This window comes from Halichoerus grypus, chromosome 12 (assembly GCF_964656455.1).
Source record: "Halichoerus grypus chromosome 12, mHalGry1.hap1.1, whole genome shotgun sequence".
Classification (NCBI taxonomy): Eukaryota; Metazoa; Chordata; class Mammalia; order Carnivora; family Phocidae; genus Halichoerus; species Halichoerus grypus.
Genome location: NC_135723.1, coordinates 49700276 through 49723620, shown reverse-complemented (window position 1 = coordinate 49723620; position 23345 = coordinate 49700276). Strand labels below are relative to the sequence as shown.

General features: G+C 37.8%; 1 protein-coding gene across 2 annotated transcripts in view; it reads right to left on the bottom strand.

Annotated features, from left to right (window-relative positions):
• Window positions 1-235: 235 nt before the first annotated feature.
• Window positions 236-23345, bottom strand: part of BZW2 (basic leucine zipper and W2 domains 2) — a 62343-nt gene continuing 39233 nt past the window's right edge. Inside the window, exons 6-12 of one of the 2 annotated variants that reach the window (XM_036065751.2) lie at window positions 20764-20899; window positions 17099-17208; window positions 12620-12790; window positions 10608-10754; window positions 8663-8801; window positions 1752-1874; window positions 236-698 (exon numbers count right to left, since the gene is read on the bottom strand). In XM_036065751.2, the coding sequence (XP_035921644.1) occupies window positions 670-698; window positions 1752-1874; window positions 8663-8801; window positions 10608-10754; window positions 12620-12790; window positions 17099-17208; window positions 20764-20899 (855 nt within the window). In that variant the 3' untranslated portion in view covers window positions 236-669. Of the gene's footprint in view, window positions 699-1751; window positions 1875-1964; window positions 2347-8662; window positions 8802-10607; window positions 10755-12619; window positions 12791-17098; window positions 17209-20763; window positions 20900-23345 lie in introns of those variants that run through there. The other variant, XR_004908878.2, reaches the window with a different exon arrangement.

Here is a 23345-nt window from a genome sequence, read left to right as displayed (position 1 = left end):
ACTTCATGGTATTAGTGCTAATGTGCATGTATTTTGGGTCGATTTCTATTTCAGTATGAAGACAAGTGAAATGTGCTACTTAATGATGGTAAAAGGAACAGGGTTGTTCCTACAGATGACAAGAAATAGAAACATTCACAATGTTGGGTGGAGAAAAAAAGCATAACAATGAAAGGTCAACTGCGTAAGAAGTCATGTGCACTAAAGAAATAAAAGCTCTGAGAATATAAGCCCAGATTTTTAAAAAGCCATTTATTTTAAAAAACTGGTTTGTCAAATCACATACACGAGCAGATACACAACTACCAAAGTGGCCCTGTTATAGACACCAGTGGGGGCGTTCACCACACAGTACCTGAAAAATACAGCTAAAAAAGAGGAGTCTGTTGAGTATTTAATTTCAGATACCTACTTGACTCCTTGTTGAATGGCTTTAAGTTAGCATATAGTGAGTGAGAGGTAGAGTCCCAAGTGTAATAGCTGATGCCTCAGGGCTCCATTTAAAAACAAAACAAAAACAAAAACCATTTCCCCCTCTGCACAAGGGAAGCCTATCCTATTTTTTTTTCTCCTTTGTGAAAACAGAAGTCAAGTTTCTCTTCTCAAATGGTTCAGCATTCCCCGTAAAAGTGTTGTGTGGTAGCCTAGGTATTGTGCTTCTTGAGCCATCTAATTTTCTTCACCTTCCGATTCGGATTCTAGGGAGAGGAGAGAGAAAAGTCAGGGTTTTTATTCAGAGATTCCTTTAAAAATTTTTTAAAAAGATTTATTTATTTATTTTGAGAGAGAGAGAGAGAGAGAGTGCATCAATGAGGGGGGGTAGGCAGAGGGAGAGAATCATCAAGCAGACTCCCCGCTGAGTGCGGAGCCTGATGTGGGGGCTCGGTCTCACAACCCATGAGATCATGACCTGAGCCCAGACCACGAGCCAGAGGCTTAGCTGACTGAGTCACCCAGGCACCTGTCCTTCTAAAAAAATTTTTCTTTAGTACATTCTATGTCCAACGTGGGACCAAAACTCATGACCCTGAGTCTCATGCTCTGCCAACTGAGCCAGCCAGGTGCCCCCAGAGATTCCTTTAAATAAAGTCATGAAAGAGTTTCTAATCTGCTACCCTACCCCAACCCCCAGAAGACATTTTTTTGTCATAGGCACGCATTTACTAGGGAAGACAGACATATAATATGTGAGGGCAGTAGCAACCTCTGGCTCCTTTTTGCTTTTCAATGAATTTTGCCTTTCTAAAAATGCAGCATGCTCATAAATATTATTAGAGACTGTAACTACTTTTACTCTTCTGGGTCATCTAAAATAAACTTTTCATGCTTAGCGGGATTCACTCTCATCCATTATTCTTCCACCTAGTGCTCCCATTTTAAGTACCAGTCAACTGGTTAAGGTGCTATAAAAATCTATATAATCCCACAATGTGTAAGCCAATTTTTTTTTCCTTTCACAACTGCTAATGATTTTTTCCTTTGTCCCCCATTAGTGGATAATTTAACAGCCTTTGTTTTCGTTGTTGTTGTTGTTTTTTGTTTTGTTTTGTTTTTTTACCATGTAGAACTTTTCATTGCTTTGATTTCAGAAAGGAAGGCTAAGTTTGCAGGCAAGATGTTTGATATGGAAAACACCCTAAGAACTTTAGTTTTAGGAAAGCATGAAAAATCTGTGGAAGAAGTAGATACCTTAAATTAGAATGAGAAAGTATGTGCTAAACGGCCACCAAAGTTGTTAAATGGAATCATACCTTCTTCTGCATTTTGTAGCCACTCAACAAATTTCTTCATCTGGTCAAGAAAAACACTTTTGCCTTTGGCAACGTGTGCTTCTTTGTACCATTTCAATATTGCTTCTTCACTCAGTACATCAGCTGCAATTTCAAATCAGAGATTTCAGTTACTACATAAATGTCATGTTTTAAAGCAACTTTATGTCTTCTAATTTAATAGAAAGCACTCACTTTAAATATCAAAAGCTCTGTTATCAAAGAAATCCATATCTGAAATTTATCAAGAAGACAGGAACCAAGCTCATTTCCATATAACACAGTGCTGTATTTTGGGAATTCGATCAGCAAATACTTTAGTGATGATGATGATGATGATGATGAAGATGATATACATCTCATCAGCATGATATATTGCAAGCTTATCTGTGAATCACTACCGGGACTTGGAAATCCTTCCCAGTGCTAATGTGCTGGTAGGAAAGTGGGTTATTTTGTAATTTTGCAAATGAATCAGCAATTCCAGCAATTCAGAACACTCTGTGTTCTGCCAACTTCACACACGTCTTGATTAAGCAGCAACCTCAAATGACTGGTCTTTTAAGGGGATTACTCTCTTAGGAGAAAAAGAAAAGGCAAATAAAACCACATAAGTAGAATGTAATAATGCTATTAATAATTAAATGTGAAGATGAGCTATCTGGGTGTATCATAGAACCAATACACATATTACTCAAAATTCTACATTTATTCTACAACTAAGTCACATGCATTACCTATAACATAATTTCCCAAATCACAAGAGTAATATTTTCCTTGTACTCCATTAAGAGAAAAACAGAGGCATTAGGTAGACTTCTTACAGGTTTCTAGCAAAAAGCATTATCAATTAACTACCCATTACTTTAAATTCTAAATTTCACAGATGTGTTGAAACCCTCAAGTTACCATTAATTTAGACTATTTAATGTTAAGAATAGGAAGGGGAATATGAAAATAATTGTCTACATATTTTGCCAATGTTCCAATGGGTTCTCTTTTGGGATTTCAGAGTGAGAAATGAGATGGGAAGCAGATAAAAAGGATTTATTATTGTCCCTAATGCCTGCCCAATCCATTATTAATGCTGATAAATCATGCTAATGATGTTTTTGCCGTTAAAATATGATTTTTACAAAAATGAGAGAAATAATTTGATAGTGTTTTCACTGTAATCATCACTGATGTTTTCATAACCAAAACCTAAAGTTTTTTCAAAATTAATAACTGGCTTGGATTTAGTGGAAGAGACTGAATTTACTAAAAGTGCCCACAATTGCTTTTAGAAAATATCAAGTTTGTTTTCTTTATTTTCATCATTATATACACTACATTTTGCAAAGGAAGAAGAAAGTCTGGATTTACTCATTCATAAGAACTGGGTGTAAAAATTAAAATCAGGAGCCCTATAGCATTACTCTTAGCTTCTGGTCTTTTAGCTTCCATTTCCAGCTCCCACTCTCCACTCACAGTGATGAAAGAACTTTCCTGCCACTTGCCATCAAAGCCCAGTGTTTGTAGAGGTGAGGAGCAGACACTTCACAGCCCGAGGAAGTGACTTGTTCTTGTGCAAGGCTGCTTTGCACAGATTTCTCAACAACACTTATTGGATCAAACATGGATTTTAAAAGTCCTTTTTATATAATTTGTCTTTATAACATTTTTAAGATGCTTGTGATTTATTTTTGATAAGATGTTATTTATTCATTTATTTGAGAGAGCGAGAGAGAGAGAGAGGGAGAGCACAAGAGGGAGAGGGAGAAACAGACTCTCCCGCTGAGCAGGGAGCCCGATGCAGGGCTCAACCCCAGGACCCTGGGATCATGACCTGAGCTGAAGGCAGATGCTTAACCAACTGAGCCACCCAGGCGTCCCAAGATGCTTGTGGTTTAGATCACTTAATTTCCAAACTGTTTTGGTCACGCTCCCTATCAGTAAGACAATTTTGAGCATGTACACCCAACATATGTCTTTTGGTTTATAAATTATATGCAAGTACTATAGAACTATTACTATTATAAAATAAATGGAATTTAAAATATAACAAACACGCAGAAAAATGCTATTTTATCTCCTCACTTTAATGAACTGTGTGCGATACAATGCTCATGGTGGAAAGCTGAATTAGACTGCATGTGAAGGTGACTCTTTGTTTCAGGTTTTCCTTCTGAAGATTGAGAGCTCATTCATGTGCTTTATTGCCCCACAGAGGCTGAAAGAAGCCATGCAACTACTAAAACGCTTGTCAACCACAGACCCTAAATCATTAGGTAACACTTATCAGATGTACTGTCCACAGAAAATGAGACAAACTGCAAAGATGAGTTCTTAGAAGAGCCCAACTTAGTAATGAATACTTGCTGCGAAACCAAATTTCTAGTACCAGGAAATAAACAATAAAAAAGAGACAAAAGCAACTACACAGGACAACTTTGGAGGCAAAGCACAGATATCAAAAAGTTTAAGAAGAAACTCAACTTTTGTTTAGTGAAAAGTCTAATCTAAAAAGGAGAGAACTTCCTGAGGTATAAAGAGAGAACTTTTCTCCCCCCCACTAAGGAAAAGTGCGAGAGGAGTTCATTAACACTGAAAAACAACAGTGTTTGTTGGAATCTCCCAGAAATGCCTGATAGGAATATAGAATATCAGTAAAAATACAGTAAGAAAAACATTCTATAAGCGCATATAGAATTCCCTCAGATTACAAAACATTTTTCTCCATTCTATCAGGCCGAATACTGTGCGCCCTTCCTCCAACATTCTATCACTTCTCATCACCCTCTGTGTGAGTCTTATTTTAGAAATGAAATGGTGACTGTAAACCTTGGTTTTCTTCTACACTCTGAAATTTAGGAAGTCCGGATCTATTCTGTTTATCATCTCATTTCCAGCATTTAATGGAAGCCCTGCCATCTACTATGCATTTCATAAATGTCTGATGGACAAATTCATCAACTTGATGAGAAAAACTACATTATTTCTCAATTTGCAGAGTTATAATTTAAATGTTGGGTTTTCATGAAGATCAAAGAGAAAATATTGTACAAGTGGTTTAAGAATGGCAAAGCTATAGGGAACATTACTTAGATATTTAAGTTAAAAACCATGTCACTTGTGGGGTGCCTGGGTGGCTCAGTTGGTTAAGTATCCTACTCTTGGTTTGGCTCAGGTCATGATGTCAGGGTTGTGGGACTGAGCCCTGAGTCAGGCTCCTCACTCAGCATGAAGTCGGCCCAAGATTCTCCCTCTGTCTGCCCCCCCACCAACTCACGCACTTGTACACATACGTGCACCCTCTCTCTCTCTCAAATAAATACATAAATACATAAGATCTTTAAAAAATATATTTAAAAAAACCCCCCAAAACCATGTCACTTGGAATTTAAGAGACTCATCTTATTAGGGATATCACAAAGGGACACAAGTCAAAAATAGTTTACCTTAAGAATGCTGAGACTATATGGTGAGAGGCTCACTCACTTTTTTTTAGGATGAGAAAAGAAAGTTTCTTTCAGAAAAATATGCATGAGGAACAGAACTTAACCTAAGAAATATCTGCAAATAACACAATCCATGATAGAGGTACTGACAGTACTTGAGAAGAGACTAATATTTTTCAGATCCACATGCTAAGAATATGGTACTTAGCTTTAGGAAGAAAGGAAGAAAAACTATTTTAAGAAGTGAATAATGTGATGTCTGAAAATTAGTGATGGACTTAATATTTTTCCTATTGCACAGACATATAAAAATCTAGGTTTTAATACAGAAAGTGAATCTTTACTAAAGGACCAATCTCTACTTTTTTCTTTCATTTCTGAAAAGCACTATCATTTACAGTTTATTCACTTTTATTCCCTTGTTATTTACTTGTTTAAAAAAATCTTCAATAATGGCATTCATTTAAAATAGTCAGGTTTGTCAAGGAGACAACGGGGAACCATATCTCCAAGTTTCTGTTATCCTCAAGTTCTAGAAATACAGGGAAGGTATGTGTGTACATAACAAACAGAGAGAGAGATTAAATGGGAAAGGAGAAATTATTTCTATTACATTTTAAAAAACCTGCTTTAACGCAAAATGTTCCTTACAATAAATAAAAGGAACCCACATCACTACATAAAAGAAGCAAACAAGATACTGTTTGATATCTGTTGAATGTGTATGTGTACACGGAATTAATGAGAAGTATAATCTTGGAATATGTTACTATAGTTCACAGAATTTTTCACTTCTGGCATTCAATAACCCTTTAGACCACTGGTCCTGACCAAGTGTTGGCATCATCCGGAAATTTGTTGAAATGCAAATTTGCGGGCCAAACCCTGGCCCTTCTGAACCAGAATCCCCAGGGAATCTGTGTTTTAACAAGCTCTCAGGTGATTCATATACGCAGCAGCATTGGGATGAGAGTGCGTTAATACATACACACTGTTCAGCACGCCTTTTTAGGCAGATAAAATACAGAACAAGAACATCCAAGTCCGGGGTGCCTGGGTGGTTCAGTTGGTTAAGTGTCTGCCTTCGGCTCAGGTCATGATCCCAGGGTCCTGGGATCGAGCCCCACATCGGGCTCCCTGTTCAGCGGGAAGCCTGCTTCTCCCTCTCCCTCGGCCTGCTGCTCCCCCTGTTTGTGCTGTCAAATAAATAAATAAAATCTTAAAAAAAAAAAAAAAAAAGAACGTCCAAGTCCTTGTAAAAACAAAAAACGTACATCTCCTGATGCACAGGTGTTTGTCAGATGAAATTAGGTCAAAGAAAAAACTACTGTCCAAAAAAGGTAAGAAGCTAAACACATTAATTCTTTTAATAGTAGGATGGAAAAATCATTCCTCGGGGATTTCATATTTCCAAGAGAAAAAAATAATGTAATTACTTCATTCAGAAAAACAGACTATACGTGTAATTTTGTGGGAAATTATGAAATTACCTAGAAACTAACATTTAGTTTTCACTTCTCAGTGATGTATTTTCAGCTGCCATTTTACAGTTCCCTGATTTCATCTGCAAAAATAACTAAGCCAGGATAAAACTGATGTTGTCACCTTCCTGTGTTCCCTTGGGTTTGCTCATACTTTCCACAGACCTGATTTTTGATTATTTAAAAACTGACCACCTAATAAATCAGAGGCCTAAGGAAAAGCTAATGCTTCTTCTTTTTACTTCTTGGTTACTTTATAATGTCAGGTCACTGTTCTTTAGCATTTGGGGCTGAAGACTAGGAAATAACTCAAAGCAACCAGTTTTGTTACCAGTAGTTGTTGTAAGGAGCACAATGGGGAAGATGTTGGCATTAATGGTTAAAATGAGAAATTTGAAAAAGGATTTTAATAGATGCCATTACTGACAAAAAGTTGTGTGTGTGTGTGTGTGTGTGTGTGAGTGAAGTAAATCCAATAATAAAATGAGGTGCTCCTGCAGATTCGTCTTAAACAAGTATGTCTCAATTACAAAAAGATTTGGTTAAAGACACTGTTTAGTTGGCTTAGCTATTAAGTGACAAGAAAGTAAATTGTGTGCTTAGACTACTAGTTTATAAACAGTTTGCTTTTCTGTAGGGGAAAATGGCCACTCACAAAGCGAACGTGAAACCTGTCTCACAGGTCTCTCTACCTGTTTACAATGGAGTCAACTATGGCCAGTGTAGACAGAATGGCCACGGGCTGGGTGGGCTCAGCTTCTCCTTCTTGGTTGCTGGGTACCACAGGTGGGTTGGCAATATGACCTGCAGGTTTTGTTCTGATGGGTCACCTTGGGCGTCCTTTAAGCCCTAGTTTTAGGATGTTGCTATCTCATGACCATGTCCAAGAGGACCTCATTTGGACCTGGCCAGAGAAAAACACCAATTACTGAACTTCAGATGGGACTTGGCAGTCAGCACGTTCTCCTACTGACATAAAAACTGTGCTGAGTACCTTAATGCCGAGAGAGTAAAGTACCACCCAAACACCCGTGGGCAAGATCTATGAATCTGAAGAATCTGAACGGCCAATTAAAACTCTGTGAGACGTTCGAACATTGCAAAAATAGCTATTAATCAATAATGTAAAATTTTTTACACTCCACATGCCCAAATTATCATTCAAAACAGACAAATTTAAGAACACATCAAAAAGAAAAAAAACATTTGGTGATGTTAATTTGTACTTTTTTTTAAATATTAAGTTGCCATTTAAGATTGCAGTACCTTCTAATAAGCATTTTATAATGTTCAAAATGTATCATTTCTTCAGTGCACCTCCCCCCTCCCCGCCCCCCATAAAACTGCATGAACTCAGGCCAAAGAATAGTCCAGGATCATTTCTATATACTACAGGTGTAGAGACTGAGAGCAGTTAAAATTCTAATAGCGCTCATTTATTAAAGGTAGTGCCAGCTGCCACGACAACCTCATCCTTACAAACACAATGAAAAGACAGTAAAGTGAAAAATCTAAAAATAGTCATTTCATTGAAAAACAGGAGAATGGTCGGGCCAAATAATTAAAATACAAAGTAAAAAGCTAATTATTTCAGTAATTTTAGTCAGCTTTATAGCACCTGAGAGGGTCTGAATATACTATAGGCAGCCTTTGGTAGTCATTGTTATTAGAGCTAACCCTTACAATTCAAAAGCAGACCTAATTACTTTTTGTTACTACAGTATTTTTCACCATCCCTCCCCACCAAAAATAATAACCGGTTTATCACCAGTCTCCTGGCAATGTGCCCAGGGGCCTCATCATGTATATATGGCATTTGCACTTTCTCTCTTCACATAATACGGCTGCCTCACTCAAACTTGCAAAAATAGCATGGACCCCAATGTCCCCTTCTGCCTCACCCCCTGTGCTGGGCCTCAAAGAGTTTCAATAAAACATGGAAACATAGTGGTAAAGCAACATGGAGAGATACCTTTATAAAAGAGAACCACAATCTTCTGAAAAGCTTTCATGAAATGGATGTTGTCGTAACAATACTCTTGAACCTTCTGGAGGAGGATCAGCTCTGACTGGCCTTGAGAGCTGAACACAGCCAGCAATGGAGCGTATTGCTGGAACAGAAGTGGGGAGTAAAATCAACCATTAATTTTCATGGGAGGTACAGGGCCAACAATACTTGAATCACAGCAGAAATCTGGAGATGTGCTTAGAAAGCATTCACTTTTAGGACTATCTTATTATTATTATAACATTGTGTCCAATCAAAATTAATTTTTTATCCTAGCATCTTACCAGATTTCTCTCACTGTACCCGCTAAAAGAAGAGACCAAATATGAAATTCTGACTTTAAAGGTGGTGTTACTACGTCTGTCTAATGGGCACTATGAAAAGAAGGTAGAGGGGCGCTTGGTTGGCTCAGTCGTTAAGTGTCTGCCTTCAGCTCAGGTCATGATCCCAGGGTCCTGGGATTGAGCCCCGCATTGGGCTCCTCGTTCAGCGGGAAGCCTGCTTCTCCCTCTCCCTCTGCCATTTCCCCCTTGTGCTTTCTGGTTCTATTTCTCTGTCAAATAAATAAATAAAATTAAAAAAAAAAAAAAAGAAGGTAGAGTGAGGCCTTGGAGTGGCCAGATTAGTATTGGTGGAGTGTGGGGTTCTCTTTCCCCAGACATCCCAGACCCCCCCTGCCCCGCCCCAGGTCATCTTTGTGGTTTTGTTCCTATTATTCCCTTTGTCCCAACTGTCCTTTGTTTCTAGTCACTGATGTACAGCCACTGTTTTCTCTTAAGACAACACAGTTTAACACGCATCTCCTCCGAGGAGCCTTCCCAGATCAACTTGACCTGCAGATTTTACTCACTGCTGTGTTTCTTTCTTTCTTTCTTTTTTTAAAGATTTTCTTTGTTAGAGAGAGAGAGAGAGAGAGAGCACAAGCAGGAGGAGTGGCAGGCAGAGGGAGAGGGAGAAGCAGGCTGCTTGCGAGCAGGGAACCCAATGCGGGACTCAATCCCAGGACCCTGGGATCATGACCTGAGCAGAAGGCAGACGCTTAACTGACTGAGCCACCCAGGCATCCCATCACTGCTCTGTTCTAAACACTGAGAGTTATCTTTAATTTATATTCTACCTAGTTCCTACTAGGTAGTCTTTGACTTATCAGTTCAAATGTAAACTCTGTAGGAAGGATCTAAGTCTTTCACTCACCTTAATATAGTTTTATAGGGAGACAACAATAAAAGCAAAAAGATGTATCCATGCACAAAAACATGCAATTTACACAATGAGTTGATTTCTTCCACCACTCAGATACTTTTCAAGTTCTAATACCAATCTGTAGTGTACTTAAAAATATTACCAAGAATTTTTGTCGTGTAGAATGAAAAAAAAACAAAAAACAATAGTTAGACCATATTTCTTTTTCACTTTAAATACTGAATATATGATTAGTCCGTGAATTTTTAGACATTGTGTTTATTTTTTTTTAAAAGATGTTTTAATTTATTTATTTGAGAGACAGAGAGATACCATGAGCAGGGGAAAGGGCACAGGGAGAAACAGACTCCCCGCTGAGCAAGGAGCCTGACTCGGGGCTCCATCCCAGGCCCTTGGATCATGACCCGAGCCGAGGGCAGACGCTTAAGCAACTGAGCCACCCAGGTGCCCAACACTGTATTTAGTAAGAACTTACTCTACAATATATTTCATAGGCCCTTACATCTGAGACATTTTAGGTAGTGGCAAGTTTGAAAAAACAAAAACAAAAAAACAAAAAAAAACCTAACAACAAAAAAACCAAAACACCAGGAAATCTATCTTTGGCCTAAACCTGGGTGAACTGCAGCTAGAACGCACGTGTCATGCATGCAGTTAAGAGCTGCAATTGGTCTGCAGCCAAGACTGTTCCCGGTTGACCCTGTACCTTCAGGTGCTTAAGGGCCTGCTCTGCAACCAGTTCTTCCTTCTTGTTCCATTCAACGGCATTCATTATACAGGTCCACAGAAGTCCAATCACCGCTGTCTCCGGAAGATCATTCCTCTTCATTTCTTCTTTAACATAGAGCACCACCTACATTTCATGGAGAAAGGGGTCAGAGAGTAACAGGCAGACGGGAGTTTCCCTCTCACTGTGCCTGGTTAGTAAAAGGCTTTGGGTGGATAAATATTCAGCTCTGTCCCTCCTCTCCTGGTACCTATTCTCATATTACAAGAGGGAGGAAAAACACAATGATTTGTTCTCAAAGCACATTTATATTTAGTCCAAAAATTAATAGGTTCGGCTCTGGCCAGGAGATGCTAGGGAAGAGGAAATAAGAGGGAATCTTTGTTTCTGAGAAGGTAATTCTTTTACTTGCAGCAACCCCTCTGGGTCCCGCAGAGCCGATTACTTGAGCCGGTTTGATTCCCTGGGGTTTCAACGAGGCAACGGAGCTGTGAATCTTTACCTCAGACTCTCAACTTTAAACCCCTTGATGAATAATGGCTTGGGTTTGTACAAGTCCATTCACCACCATTTATTCCTTAATGATTACTTTTGATGACCCTCATGCCCCATGTGAATAAACTGTCAAGTGCAAAGGCAATATTTTTTATATGATACATATCAATGCAGCAACTCTGGACAGGTTATTTTCCAATTTATCCTCAAATCTGATGGCATGGAATAAAAGGTCTGCCCAGCTTAATATAGTTTATATCAAACTTGTTTGGAGAAATTTTTTTTCCTTTTGAAATACAATCACAAAGACAGGTTAGGTCCTCAAAAGTGATTAAACACCATAATCTATGTCAAGGATACTATTACTTTGTGAATAGCACAACTCTTCCCCCCTCCTTGCTCGCTAGTGAAAAGACATTGTTTTCGTCCCCCCTGGCCTGGGATACAGAGGTGTCAGGAACGGGTTAAGTGACGTTTGAGAACAGAAGGAACTGGGAAGTCCCAGTGCCTGAGCTGGCTGAAGAAAGCTGCAAAGACAGGTGACACCTTTGTGTCCAGAAGCATCACAGTGTTTTTTGGTTTTGCTTTTTTATTTTCCCCTCCATGGAAAATCATGTTCAAGTTCTTGCTTGGAAAATGTTACTCAATATATTGCTGACCTTACTGCCATGAGACTTAGAAATATTTTTTGTCCCAACACCTCCATCTGCTGGATAGCATCGGTCTGGAATTCTCCATTCAAACCACGTAAGGTGCCGTGTGGGGCTTAGAGCACGCAGAGTGCTAAGGACTTGGAAGCAAATGGCAAAAGGAAAGGACTTGATTTAATTTTGGATTATCATGTAAAAATGTTAAAGTTCAAACAGGAAGTTTTCTGCAGACAGGAGTTTTTTAAAAAATTAAAAAGATACAGTCATAGCTCTATGAACTACTGTTATAAAAAAATGTAGTATTTCCATTTACAGGGATACCCAGCTACAGTGAGTGTGATCCAACAAGCCACTGGTCCAACTGGTCTTTTCCCATGATATGAATTCAAAAACCATCAAAATTTGTCTTAAAATTAAAAAAAAAGAAAAAACTCTACATATTCATACACGGTGATCCATGAAATACCCAGTGTTGATTTCAAACACTAACCATATACTTAACCATATTATATTATCTGTGATAAAATGGAAAAACCACCATATAATGGTGTATACTGATAGCGGATGGCAACTCTATCTGGTAGATGAACTATTTTTATTTTGTTCATCACAGTAGCCAGATAAAATACATCAACTGTGTGGAAATGACCATTCATTTCTGGAACATGCTAGAGGATTCTGAATCAAAACTTTGACACTGAGCTAGTTTAAATGGTATACACAAGTACACAAAGTTCACATAAGTAGACAAATGGAGGTCTCCTTTAGGAAGGTCAAGCTTGTGCAACACAACGCTATTCCTCTCATGCATGGGTTTTGTGGTGATGGAAGCTGATGGTTTCCCACCTCCTTGATTGGGCATTCCTGAGAAAGACGCTCCTGCAGCTCCTTCTGCAGTTCCTTCCTGGTGCCCAGGGACTGCTGGACGCGGAGGAAGTCAGAAAGCTCCTTCAGGCCTGCGTCGGTAAAGTATTTAGCAAAATGATCCACGCTCTGCCTATTAACTGGAAAGAGCTCCTGAAAGACAAAAGGAAGAAGACTGTTACACAAAAAAACCATTCAAATTTCAGCACGCCTAAAGGACAACATTTTCGTATTAAAACAGCACTTAGATGGGGCGCCTGGATGGCTCAGTCCTTAAGCATCTGCCTTTGTTAAGCGTCTGCTTTCGGCTCAGGTCATGATCCTGGTGTCCTGGGATCAAGCCCCTCATCGGGCTCCCTGCTCCGCAGGAAGCCTGCTTCTCCCTCTCCCACTCACCCTGCTTGTGTTCCCTCTCTCGCTGTGTCTCTCTCTGTCAAATAAATAAATAAAATCTTAAAAAAAACACAAAAAAACAAAAAGCAGCACTTAGAATATCTCATATTTGGAACATGAGAACAGAGAATGATTGTCAAAAGAATAAATCTTGGGTATATTTCTTGAGCATTCGCTAAGCACCTTCTAAAATTAGGCAGTTTTACAGAGAAAGTGAAAAAAATGCTAAACAACTTACATAAACTGGCTTCACCCATTTTGAACCATTATTTACTTTTTTTTTCACTTTAATCAGAGTGTAGCTGTATGAATACAAAAGTAATCTTGCTAAATTAAATGCAAATAACATGATAACGTATGAGTTAATAGACAAAAGTCAGTTTTAATAATGCTGAGATAACTTGAGATAACATTAGAGAAACAACATTGACTATTACCTCAAGAACCTCTATTCACATTCTGAGAAAATGCTATTATTCTAATACTAGCTTGGAGCTAAAGAGAATTTTTGTCTTATCTGTTAATGATGGTGGCTCTAAATGAAGTCACAGTAAGATCTAATCTAAACCCACCTTACCAAACTCTTCAGTTCATTACATAATTCTGTTGGAAATTTTTAAAGAGAGCAATACACCATGGCTGCTTGCATATTTTTTACCTCATTTCCATTTTACCTTACACAGCTTGGCAGAATCTCAGTAACACTTAGTCATGTTCTAATCCTGTGTGATTTCAACACCCAACTAAGATATTAAGACAGTTTTCAAAGCTCTCACATTTTTCAGACTGCTGCAGTCTAAAAAAATAGATCCAAAATTTATGGTGGTTAGATTTGCACATGTATGGTCAGTGTCTCTATGGCTCCAGTAAAAAATCTCAGTAGAAAAATCTGTAATAGGTTTGCCACCACGTACAGGGACAGAGCCAAAGCCTTCTATGACAGGACTCAAATTTCAATATTCTCAATATCATCATCCCAAAACTTCCCTTGTTGAGTTATAAGTTTTAAAATGTCAGAAGAGTTGGTGGGAGCAGCTATTAAACACACATTCATGTTAAAGCAAACATTTCATATCAGACTAAAATTCTGCCACGACATTTGTTCTCCCGTTCAAGAGGTCTTCCAAATTTGGGATGCAGGGAACAAATTTGAGTTTCTTCTATGAATCAAAATGCGGTGGGCATTCTCCTCATAATTATGTAAAGTAAAAATTTTTACAGAGGATGAATTGAGTCTCAACAGGCTAAGTAGTTTGACCCAAATTATGCAGCCAGATATATTTAAGGACATAGCCGAGTACAGCCATGGCCGATAATTATTCTGTTACCCATGCCGGCATTCAATATTCAATTTAGGAAGAATGGGACTGCAAAGTTTGATCTAAAGTTATGTTCAGAGCAATATGGCATCAAATATATTACTGGTGGCTTATTTATGAACTATATCCAAAGTCCTAATAAATGGCACATAATACATTGTAGATTATTATTCAGATTAAACTGAAGTCAAGCCAGTCTGAATCCTATCATGACATTTACTGGCTTGGAACATGGTTTGTGTTTGCTAGAAAAACCCTACCCAGGTACAAACATCCATCAGATTAAGGTCTCCCTGCTTCTGCTCTTGCTTCTGAGTCTATACCCAAAGCAAAGCCAAAGTGATCCTGTTTAGACCCTAAACACATTATGCACAGTTCTGCTGAGAATTTCCTGAAAGCTTTCCATCTGACCCAGAATAAAAGCCAAAGTTACTAGATGATATGGGACCTGCTACATCACTGAGCTGATCTACACTTTCGCTCTTACCAAACACTCTTCCTCTTTCTGTCCCCAACATGCCATGCCCCAAAGCCTAGAGATATCTAGATAGCTCATTCCTTACCTCCTTCAAGTCTTTACACAAATGTTACCTTGTCAGAGATCTTCCCCTACCACTGAAAACTGCATCCTTCTCTGACACTCCTTAGAGCTTCCGTAGTTAATTTTTTCCTCATAGCACTTTTCAGTTTTTATTAGTTAATGGTTGATTTCGTCTGTTGCCTTCCATCCCCTTTTCAGAGTTGCTATAAATTTTTCTTGCCTCTGTATTACAGAAGTGAGTAACTGCTAACCTCTGAGATACGCTTTTTTCCCTAAAATGTACTAGTATACAGCCAGAGAGAATTTTGTTGTGTTAAGGAAACAAAAATGCTCTCCTTGACGGTGAAACTGACCCTCTAGCTCCTCATTCATTTACTGAGTTAGCAAATATCAGGAAGCAGGGTCCACAGAGGATTACCCTCCCCTCCCCAAGCTTACAGTGTTTCTGGTAGAAACTTCTACCTGTGCTTCTCATACCCCAAATATATGCAGACACAGAAATGTAGTAGGAACAGTTAAATGATATATTTTTCAAAAAAGGAAAGACATTTTTTTTTTTTTGTTAAGGAAAGACATTTAAAAAAAATTTATGAAGTGACCTAATTAAGTTAACCAAGCTCTGCCTACTGGCATCTTTAAGGAAGCACGCATTAATAACAGTCTTCTGTGGCAAGTTGTAATAGACTGTATATTTGTGAATCATTTGCCCCTCTCCTTTAAATAAGTATTGAGAGATGCCCCTCCTTGCTGTGTCTGTCTGCGGAAGTGGAATAGTAGGCTATGATAGAATGAACTTTCCCACCCATCCCCCTGCCAGGCTTCACTATCACTTCTTTTGGCCAGTAAGATGAGCTTTTAATGCACTGGAGTGATTCACTTCTGTTTCCTGTCCTTCGCCATGAGGACAGAACGGCCCACATGGGAGGCGCTCCTGCAGGCTGGGTCTCAGAATGAAAAGGTGTACGGATCACAGGGGGACCTGGCCCAGATACAGCTAATCTACAGACTCAGGGACAAGAATATGTTGCCTTCACGTAAGCTTCCACCCTGCTCAGCCCACCTAGTCACTTATGATTTCTCCTTCTGTATACAAGGATCTACCCTAAGTCCATGAGAAAGTGGGTTCTTGAAGGCAGGGAACTTTTCTATCCTGTTCTCTCCCGCCTCCTCAGCTTCTAGGGCCATGCCGGGCACAGAACAGACACTCAAACATATGCTGACTAAAAATTATTATCAGCGGCAGAAATTAACTAAATTCTACACTTTTTCATTCTTCTTCTTTATCGCATTCTAAAGACTTTAAAGACTCAAAAGGGCTATTTTAAGGTAAACTTCAAGAGACAAAGGAATTTTAAATGATTGAAAGTAAAAGCATAAGCATTTACCGTTAAAATTATTCTTGGGTTTCCTGAGGGGAAGAGCCCATTTTTAGAATTACCCTACAGACTGACAGATACCCATGCACACTAGAACACCTCAGAAGTGAAAAACAGAGGAGACCAGGTGAACAGAAGACGGCAAGGGTGTCTTTCAGTTTTAGACTCTGTTCTATATTGTAAAAGCAATGTTACTTGGAGAAATCTCTGTCATTTGCATAGCTGTTGCTTCTAGCAGAAAGAAATTTCAGGGAGCAGATAGAAATGTAAGAACAAAATATTTCTTTTGCTTTTTTTTTTGGAAAAACAAAGAGAGAGAAATAAAAATATAATCAATCCGTGATCATCAGAGCTTCAAATCAACCATAATAAACTTACCTGCTTTCTTAAATACCTAAGTATTTCCAAGTCTTTTGGTATAAACAAGGAATCCTGTTTAAACTCTTATTTAGTTAACAAATCAACAACTACATGAGATCAGTGTCATCCATCTCTAACCTAACACATAAATGTTTAATTAGGTGGGATTGATGGGACTTTTTAATATTACAACTTTAAATCTATATAGTTATAAAAGAAAGTGTTAATTCTGATAAATGTTAACTCAGTCTCAACAAACGACAAAATTTGAAAGTCTCATTGGTCTCTTTAATTTTATCATTCCATTTTTTTTTGATAAAGATGGAGATGGAATTCGTTTCAATCTGCCAAATACACAGAAATAAAAGGAACCACGTTCCAATTTAACACAGACCCAAGCATCTCAGTCACGCATCGTCAAAGCCACGACCGAAGCATGAAGCATACAGCCCCTTGTCTAGACAACACTTACAAGCAGCCTCTTGTCTAAGTTGGCTTTTCTCAAAGAAGAGGTAACAGAGTTGGCATCTTTTTCTGCCATCCATGCTTTAAAAAGCTTGACAGCAAATGAGGCTGCAATGCCTGTTTAAAAAAAAAAAAAAAGGGAAAGAAAAAAGTGAGTTTTCATTCCTTTCCTAAGCAAAACCACTTGTGACGATGGACAAGGCCACCCTGCCCACTAGGTGTCCTGAAGTGAGTTAACTGCTCAAAGACTTGATTTGGTAGAGGTCAAACAGACAGCTCTCTAGGTACAGTTCTGTTCTCTTCATTAGGCACAGTTTATTTTCATTACTCAAAAGAGAGCATTTCCATGAGAAGGAAAAAGAGTCAAAATATTTTTCAAAGTGGGTCTCCCTGATTCTAACCTGGTATAATTGTAAATTTATTTATTTTTTTTTACCTTGGTTCAAAACACATTAAAAGCCCAGTATTGTCTAGTGTCTTTTGCCTCTACTTCACCCTGTGGCTCACCAAAATTTCATGTGTATAACAATGGTCCTGAGGCACAACAAACAAATCTTGGGACATAAAATGAAATGGTAACATGTCAACTAATTTGCTGATAAATGATACCAGTTAAGAACCATTAATAGTGATGGATATAAATAAAGCTATATAAGAAAGTACACTATTTACCTTACAATTTTACTTTTGTAAAAAGCATTTGAAAATACTCATGACTTAAGCTATAAAAATATTGATGCTGTATCAAATTGAACTTTTTTCTTGATATTTTTAAAGAGATGACTAAAAGAGCTATGTTAATCAGAAATCCACTCAATTACATATCCATACTGACATTAGGATTTATTTCCAAATATAAGTGACAATCGCTAGTAGACAGTTCTCCTGTGAACACTTCAAATTTCCAAGTTAATGTTACATTTACTGAATGAAGAGTTAAAATGTAGTTAAAATATTAAACTGATTTGTCTCAGTTGAAGGCTTCACTATTATTGGTCTAAGAAGCTCTATTCCCCTTTCCTCTTTCCTAAGAGAATTCCAATTTTGCTTAGGCCAGGTGACTTCTAGTCCAAGTCCTGGTACCACTCCTTCTGCAATGATTAGTTTAGAGACCTCACCGGAAGCCCATCTGCCCAGGGCATCTCCCTGGCAACTGCTACTTGGCCAAAACTAGTCATGCGGCCTACGGCAGCCAATCAGCTGAAGGCAAGATAAACCATCCTATGTTGAGAATTACTCTTCCACTGAATCTGAACAAGAGAGCATGTGCCATTAACTGTACCAGCAGACATCTTACAGTGACCAGGGAAATCATCCCTGGGGTGAAGTTGATGCTATGAATGGTAGCGAGAAATAACGGGAGAAAATATCCAAGACTTGGATGACGTTGTTTCACCCTGAAGTCTACCCGACTTTTATATTTTTTTGTTACATGAGAAATAAATGTTCTTGTATGCCAACAAATGTTCTTATCCAACAATCTGAGTCTTGTCTTTGAGTTAGTTGCAAGTTAAAGCATCCACTTGATATATCATTTATACAAACACTAACTTTGTCCAATTTTCTTCATTTGAATAAGCAGAGGAACTAGTCAAAAAAGAAAAAAAAAAACAACAACCAGAAACTATGGCTAGGACAATAACACAGGGGTTACAAGCTGGAGGATTTTATATTTGTTGACATGAGTTTTTAACACTCTCAGTTCACCAAGTGAGTGTAAAATTTAGTATATATTTATGTCATTAAATCAAAATAAAAATTAAAATGTGGTATGATCTGTATTTCACTAGAAATAAAGTAATGTTTTAAACTAGGAATCCAAATCTTGGCTTAAACCTATCACTTTGCATTAACAGTGGTTCTTGTTGGAAAATTTGGGAAATTTCTCTCTGTACTCAAGATTTTCCTGAGTGGGATAGTCCTATCCTCCGAAGCTATTTGTTGGGTGTGGGGTTGGGAAAAAAGTGTAATTTATCAATATGTTCCTATTTAGGAAGCAAAAGCTTAAGCCTCTAGTTTCTAAAGATGGTGGAGTATAAGAAAAAACTACATGACACAAGCACTATGTCACCTCCATAGCAAATGTACTTTTCTTCTCCCCCTTTCCTCAAATTTCAATATAAAAAATTTCAAATATGCAGAAAAATGGAATAAACTGAACTGTAAACACTCATATACCCACTATCTAAATTTTATTTTATTTTTAAGATTTTATTTATTTGAGAGAGAGAAAGAGCACAAGTAGGGGCAGCAGCAGAGGGAGAAGGAGAAGCAGACCCCCAATGAGCAAGGAGCCTGATGCGGGACGATCCCAGGACCCTGGGATCATGACCTGAGCCGAAGGCAGACGCTTAACCCACTGAGCCACCCAGGCGCACCCCCACTATCTAAATTTTATACCTGTTAATATTTTATACTTGCTTCATCACTGTCTGTCTATCTATATAATTATTTTTGATACATTGCAAAGGAACTTGTACATATCAAGAAGGATTTTAATACAACCAGAAAGACAATTATTTTCTGTTATAAAGGCTAGGATAATCTAATATAATTAACATTTACTGTTTACATTTTACCTCGTTTTATCTAAGTGTAAAATGGCTCACAACATAAATAAGATGTGAAATATCACCAATTCTCTTCAGGAACATACTTTAAAATGTCAAAATATTAACAACACATTAATAACAATCACAGAATCTGAACTGTCATAAATCTAAACTATGTTAATTCAAAAACTCTAGAAAATCCCTAAATAAATAACATTGCTTGACTTTCAATTTACTAATCTTTTTTCAGCTACAAGAAAACTATAATCCATTTCACTGCAGGCATGAACGAGGCTGGGACTTCAACATTTGTAGGAGAAAAACTAAGTTCTAAGAAGAAACAGATGTTTTCACAAAAGCTCTTTTATTTTTAAGAAAAAAATAACTCTTTGTTTTGTGTTGCATTATAACTCGAATATCATTATCCTCCTCCAAGAGCCCACTTTTGTTGTATTCTATAACCAAGTGATTGTATACATGCCTATCAAACTCTTAATGCCTTAAAATTAAAGCAAGACTTTGATGCAACCATCTGGACTTTCTTTCTAAAACTGAGATAATGAATATCTTAAAATGTGATCAAAATGAACATCTGAGCACAAGATTTTGAGAAGTAATGGTTTAGAAGAATGGTCCTAACCAGGGAAATAAACATTCGGGGCGGGGGAGGGGGGCATTTGGGAACATGAAGGGGCCTTTTCACGTTATACTAAATAGAGGTGGGTGCTACGTGCTGGCATTTTGTGTCTGAGGGCAAAAAGGTTAAATGTCCCACAAAGCACAATGAAGCATTTTCCCAGCAAAAATATGCCAGTACCAACTTAATTGAGAGAAAGAGCTTAGACTCAATCAACTTCAGGGTATTTGACCTAGGCATTAAGTCTTACACCGTAAATTTCAGTTTATTATTAGTTTTTGTCTTTGTACAAGTGTATATTCTTTCTTCCAATTCCCTACAAGAAACACGTACAATTTGTATTGTTTAAAGATAAACACAAATTTTCTTACATGGAGGATGAGTGGGTAGCAGAACACAGTAAGAAGAGGTGCTGGTGTTTCTCTAACCATATGTGGCTTTACTTTTGACGTCTGCCAGGTGAGAAAACCCGAGAGCAATTACCTTCTTTGACTAAGCTGTCGGTGAACAGACTGGTGAGGATGGTGGCGGGAAGGGTGCCGTGGCCCAGCAGGATCCCCGACAGCATTGCCAACTTCGTCTGCTCTGTTTCGGAAAAGGCTTTAAGGAAGAGGAGAAGCTGTGGGTCAAACAAAAGAAACCATGTCTATAAAGCAAAGGTCTAAAGTAGGAAAATAACAAACAGAATACACATGCATGGCTAGATGGTGAAGAACTAGTCGATCAGATGCAGAGCACAGTTATTATTCATTAGAAACACATACATTTGTTCACTTAGAAACTGATGCTAAGGAAAGTGACTTTCTCAGGCATGGTTCCTTTCTTCCAAGTTTACCTACACATAGCTATAGATAACATCCATGGGAACAAAAAGAGATATTTGGAGAACAGTGTGAATAGGTTACATAAAAAATTTACATCTGACTTTGTACAGAACAAAGGGTAAGTTTTACATGATGAGCATAACATTTACTGAAATAGATTATTGTCCTTCACATTTTTCATTTTTTGGGGTCCCCCCACTACATCTACCCATTTTCTTTGGGTTTGTTATAGCACAATGAACAAAAAAACAGGAAAAAGTCAATAAGCTTTGACATCAGCATATGCTTTTCTGAATTCAGAGCGTATAATATTCTTTAAAACAAGACTGTTGAGTGAGAAAGGGGTTTCCTAAGTTCTTGATGCTCTTTTAAAAATAACAAGACTCAAGTTGGTATTTCTTGGATCATGCAGCTTTACCAGCCCTGGTGATCAGGTAATGGAGGATCTGACCCAAGTTCTTAATGGAGAAAAGGCCACTGATACGAGCTGGAAAGAGCAATTTTGGAGGGGTAATTGAAAAAGTAGCAACCCCAGAATGGTTAAAGAAAAACCAAAGCAAAGGGGATTATACCCCACTTCCCATTTTTAATTCTAAGAGTATTGAGTCATGTGCAATGCCCTCCTCTTTCCTAAGGCTCCCCCACCTAGTGCTTTGACCCTATTCTATGACTATCTTCTCTGTTTCATAGTCCTTGGGCATGTTACCAAGATCCCCAGGGCTCACTATCACTATTGGGGCCTTGCTGACTTTTTCATTACTTTGCACCAACAAAATGCCATTAACTCTGTGCATTGCGTAGGGTGATATTAATTTACTATCCCAGACAGTTAAAGGATTAGTACGTTACAGATAAGTTATGTGACTCTAGATATTTGAGTACATGGCAGAGCTGGAATCAAACTAGTCCATTTAACTCCCAGGTTATGCCTATTAAAGTCTCAATGAATTAAAGACAAAGTCACCTTCAATGTTCATAAGAAAACACCGAGGGAATGGCAGCATCAGTGGGTAAAGCTCCAGGGAACACCAGGAATGAGGCAGAGTAAAAGGACTGACAAAATCACAGACACTTCGCATCAATTTGGCCTTTTCCTCTGATTGTAAAGATGATTAAGACTCAAGTGAATAATGAAAAATGGCTTCCAAAATAAACTTTTAAACACTACTTTTTAAGCACATCAATATACCCACATTCATTAAAAATACTCCATTATAATAAAATAGCACAAAAGTTAGATTTTTTAAATTACTATTCACATTGATCAATTATATTAATCAATGTTAAAATCAGATGCTGCGTATATTCCAGAACATTCCCTGAAAAATGGATATACTGTGAAAAATAAATAGTTCTTGGAAGCATATTCATCACATGAATATAATAGCTAAGGAAGTTTTCAAGGTGCAAATGAGCTCAGAGAAGTAAAACATGAATGGTATTATTAGACAAAAGTGGTGAAGTGTTTATTTAAATGCTTTACATATTTCCCCCCATTATTTCCATTCCCTTATTTAATCAAGTGCTTGTTTTTTTTGTAGGCACCCAGCAATGTAATGGATCACATTTTTTTCCCATTTAAATCTTTTCCTATTTAAAAAAGTTTTAATACACGATAGTAAGAGTAAAATCTACCACTACAGAATAATAAAAATGTGATCTCCTCTCTAATCCTGCTTCCTTAGAATTAACATTAGCTGTTTAATGGGTGTCCTTCCAGATTTTTAAATGCACTTATATAGGTCTACATACTATAAATAACTATATATATAAACATGTATTGTTTTAACTGAATTATACATTCCTAACAGCTAAAACTTGTCAAGGGTACCAGCTATTTTTCTGAATACTTTCTGTGTGTTAATACCTACAAAAGCCTTGATCCCCATTTCACAGAAAAGTAAACCGAGGCATTATAGAAATTTAAGTAATTTGCCTGAGGTTGAACCACCAAATGGCTGCTTTGCACCTTCTCCAATTTATCATGGACATTCTCCCTAATCAGTTTAAGTGGCTACCCTTCATTGTTTCAAGATTTTACTATCACAATCTTCCATAATGTATGGATCCACTTTTTTTGGGGGGGGGGGGTTAGGTATTCACTTTGAATAGGGGGAAGCAAGTACTTAAGTAGCAAAGTAGATGTTATGGTTACTTTACTCCCTTGGTTTATAATTTAGGCAGATATCTAAAATTGGAAACAATGAAAAAGCAACGTGCAAATCTGTAACAAGTTAATGC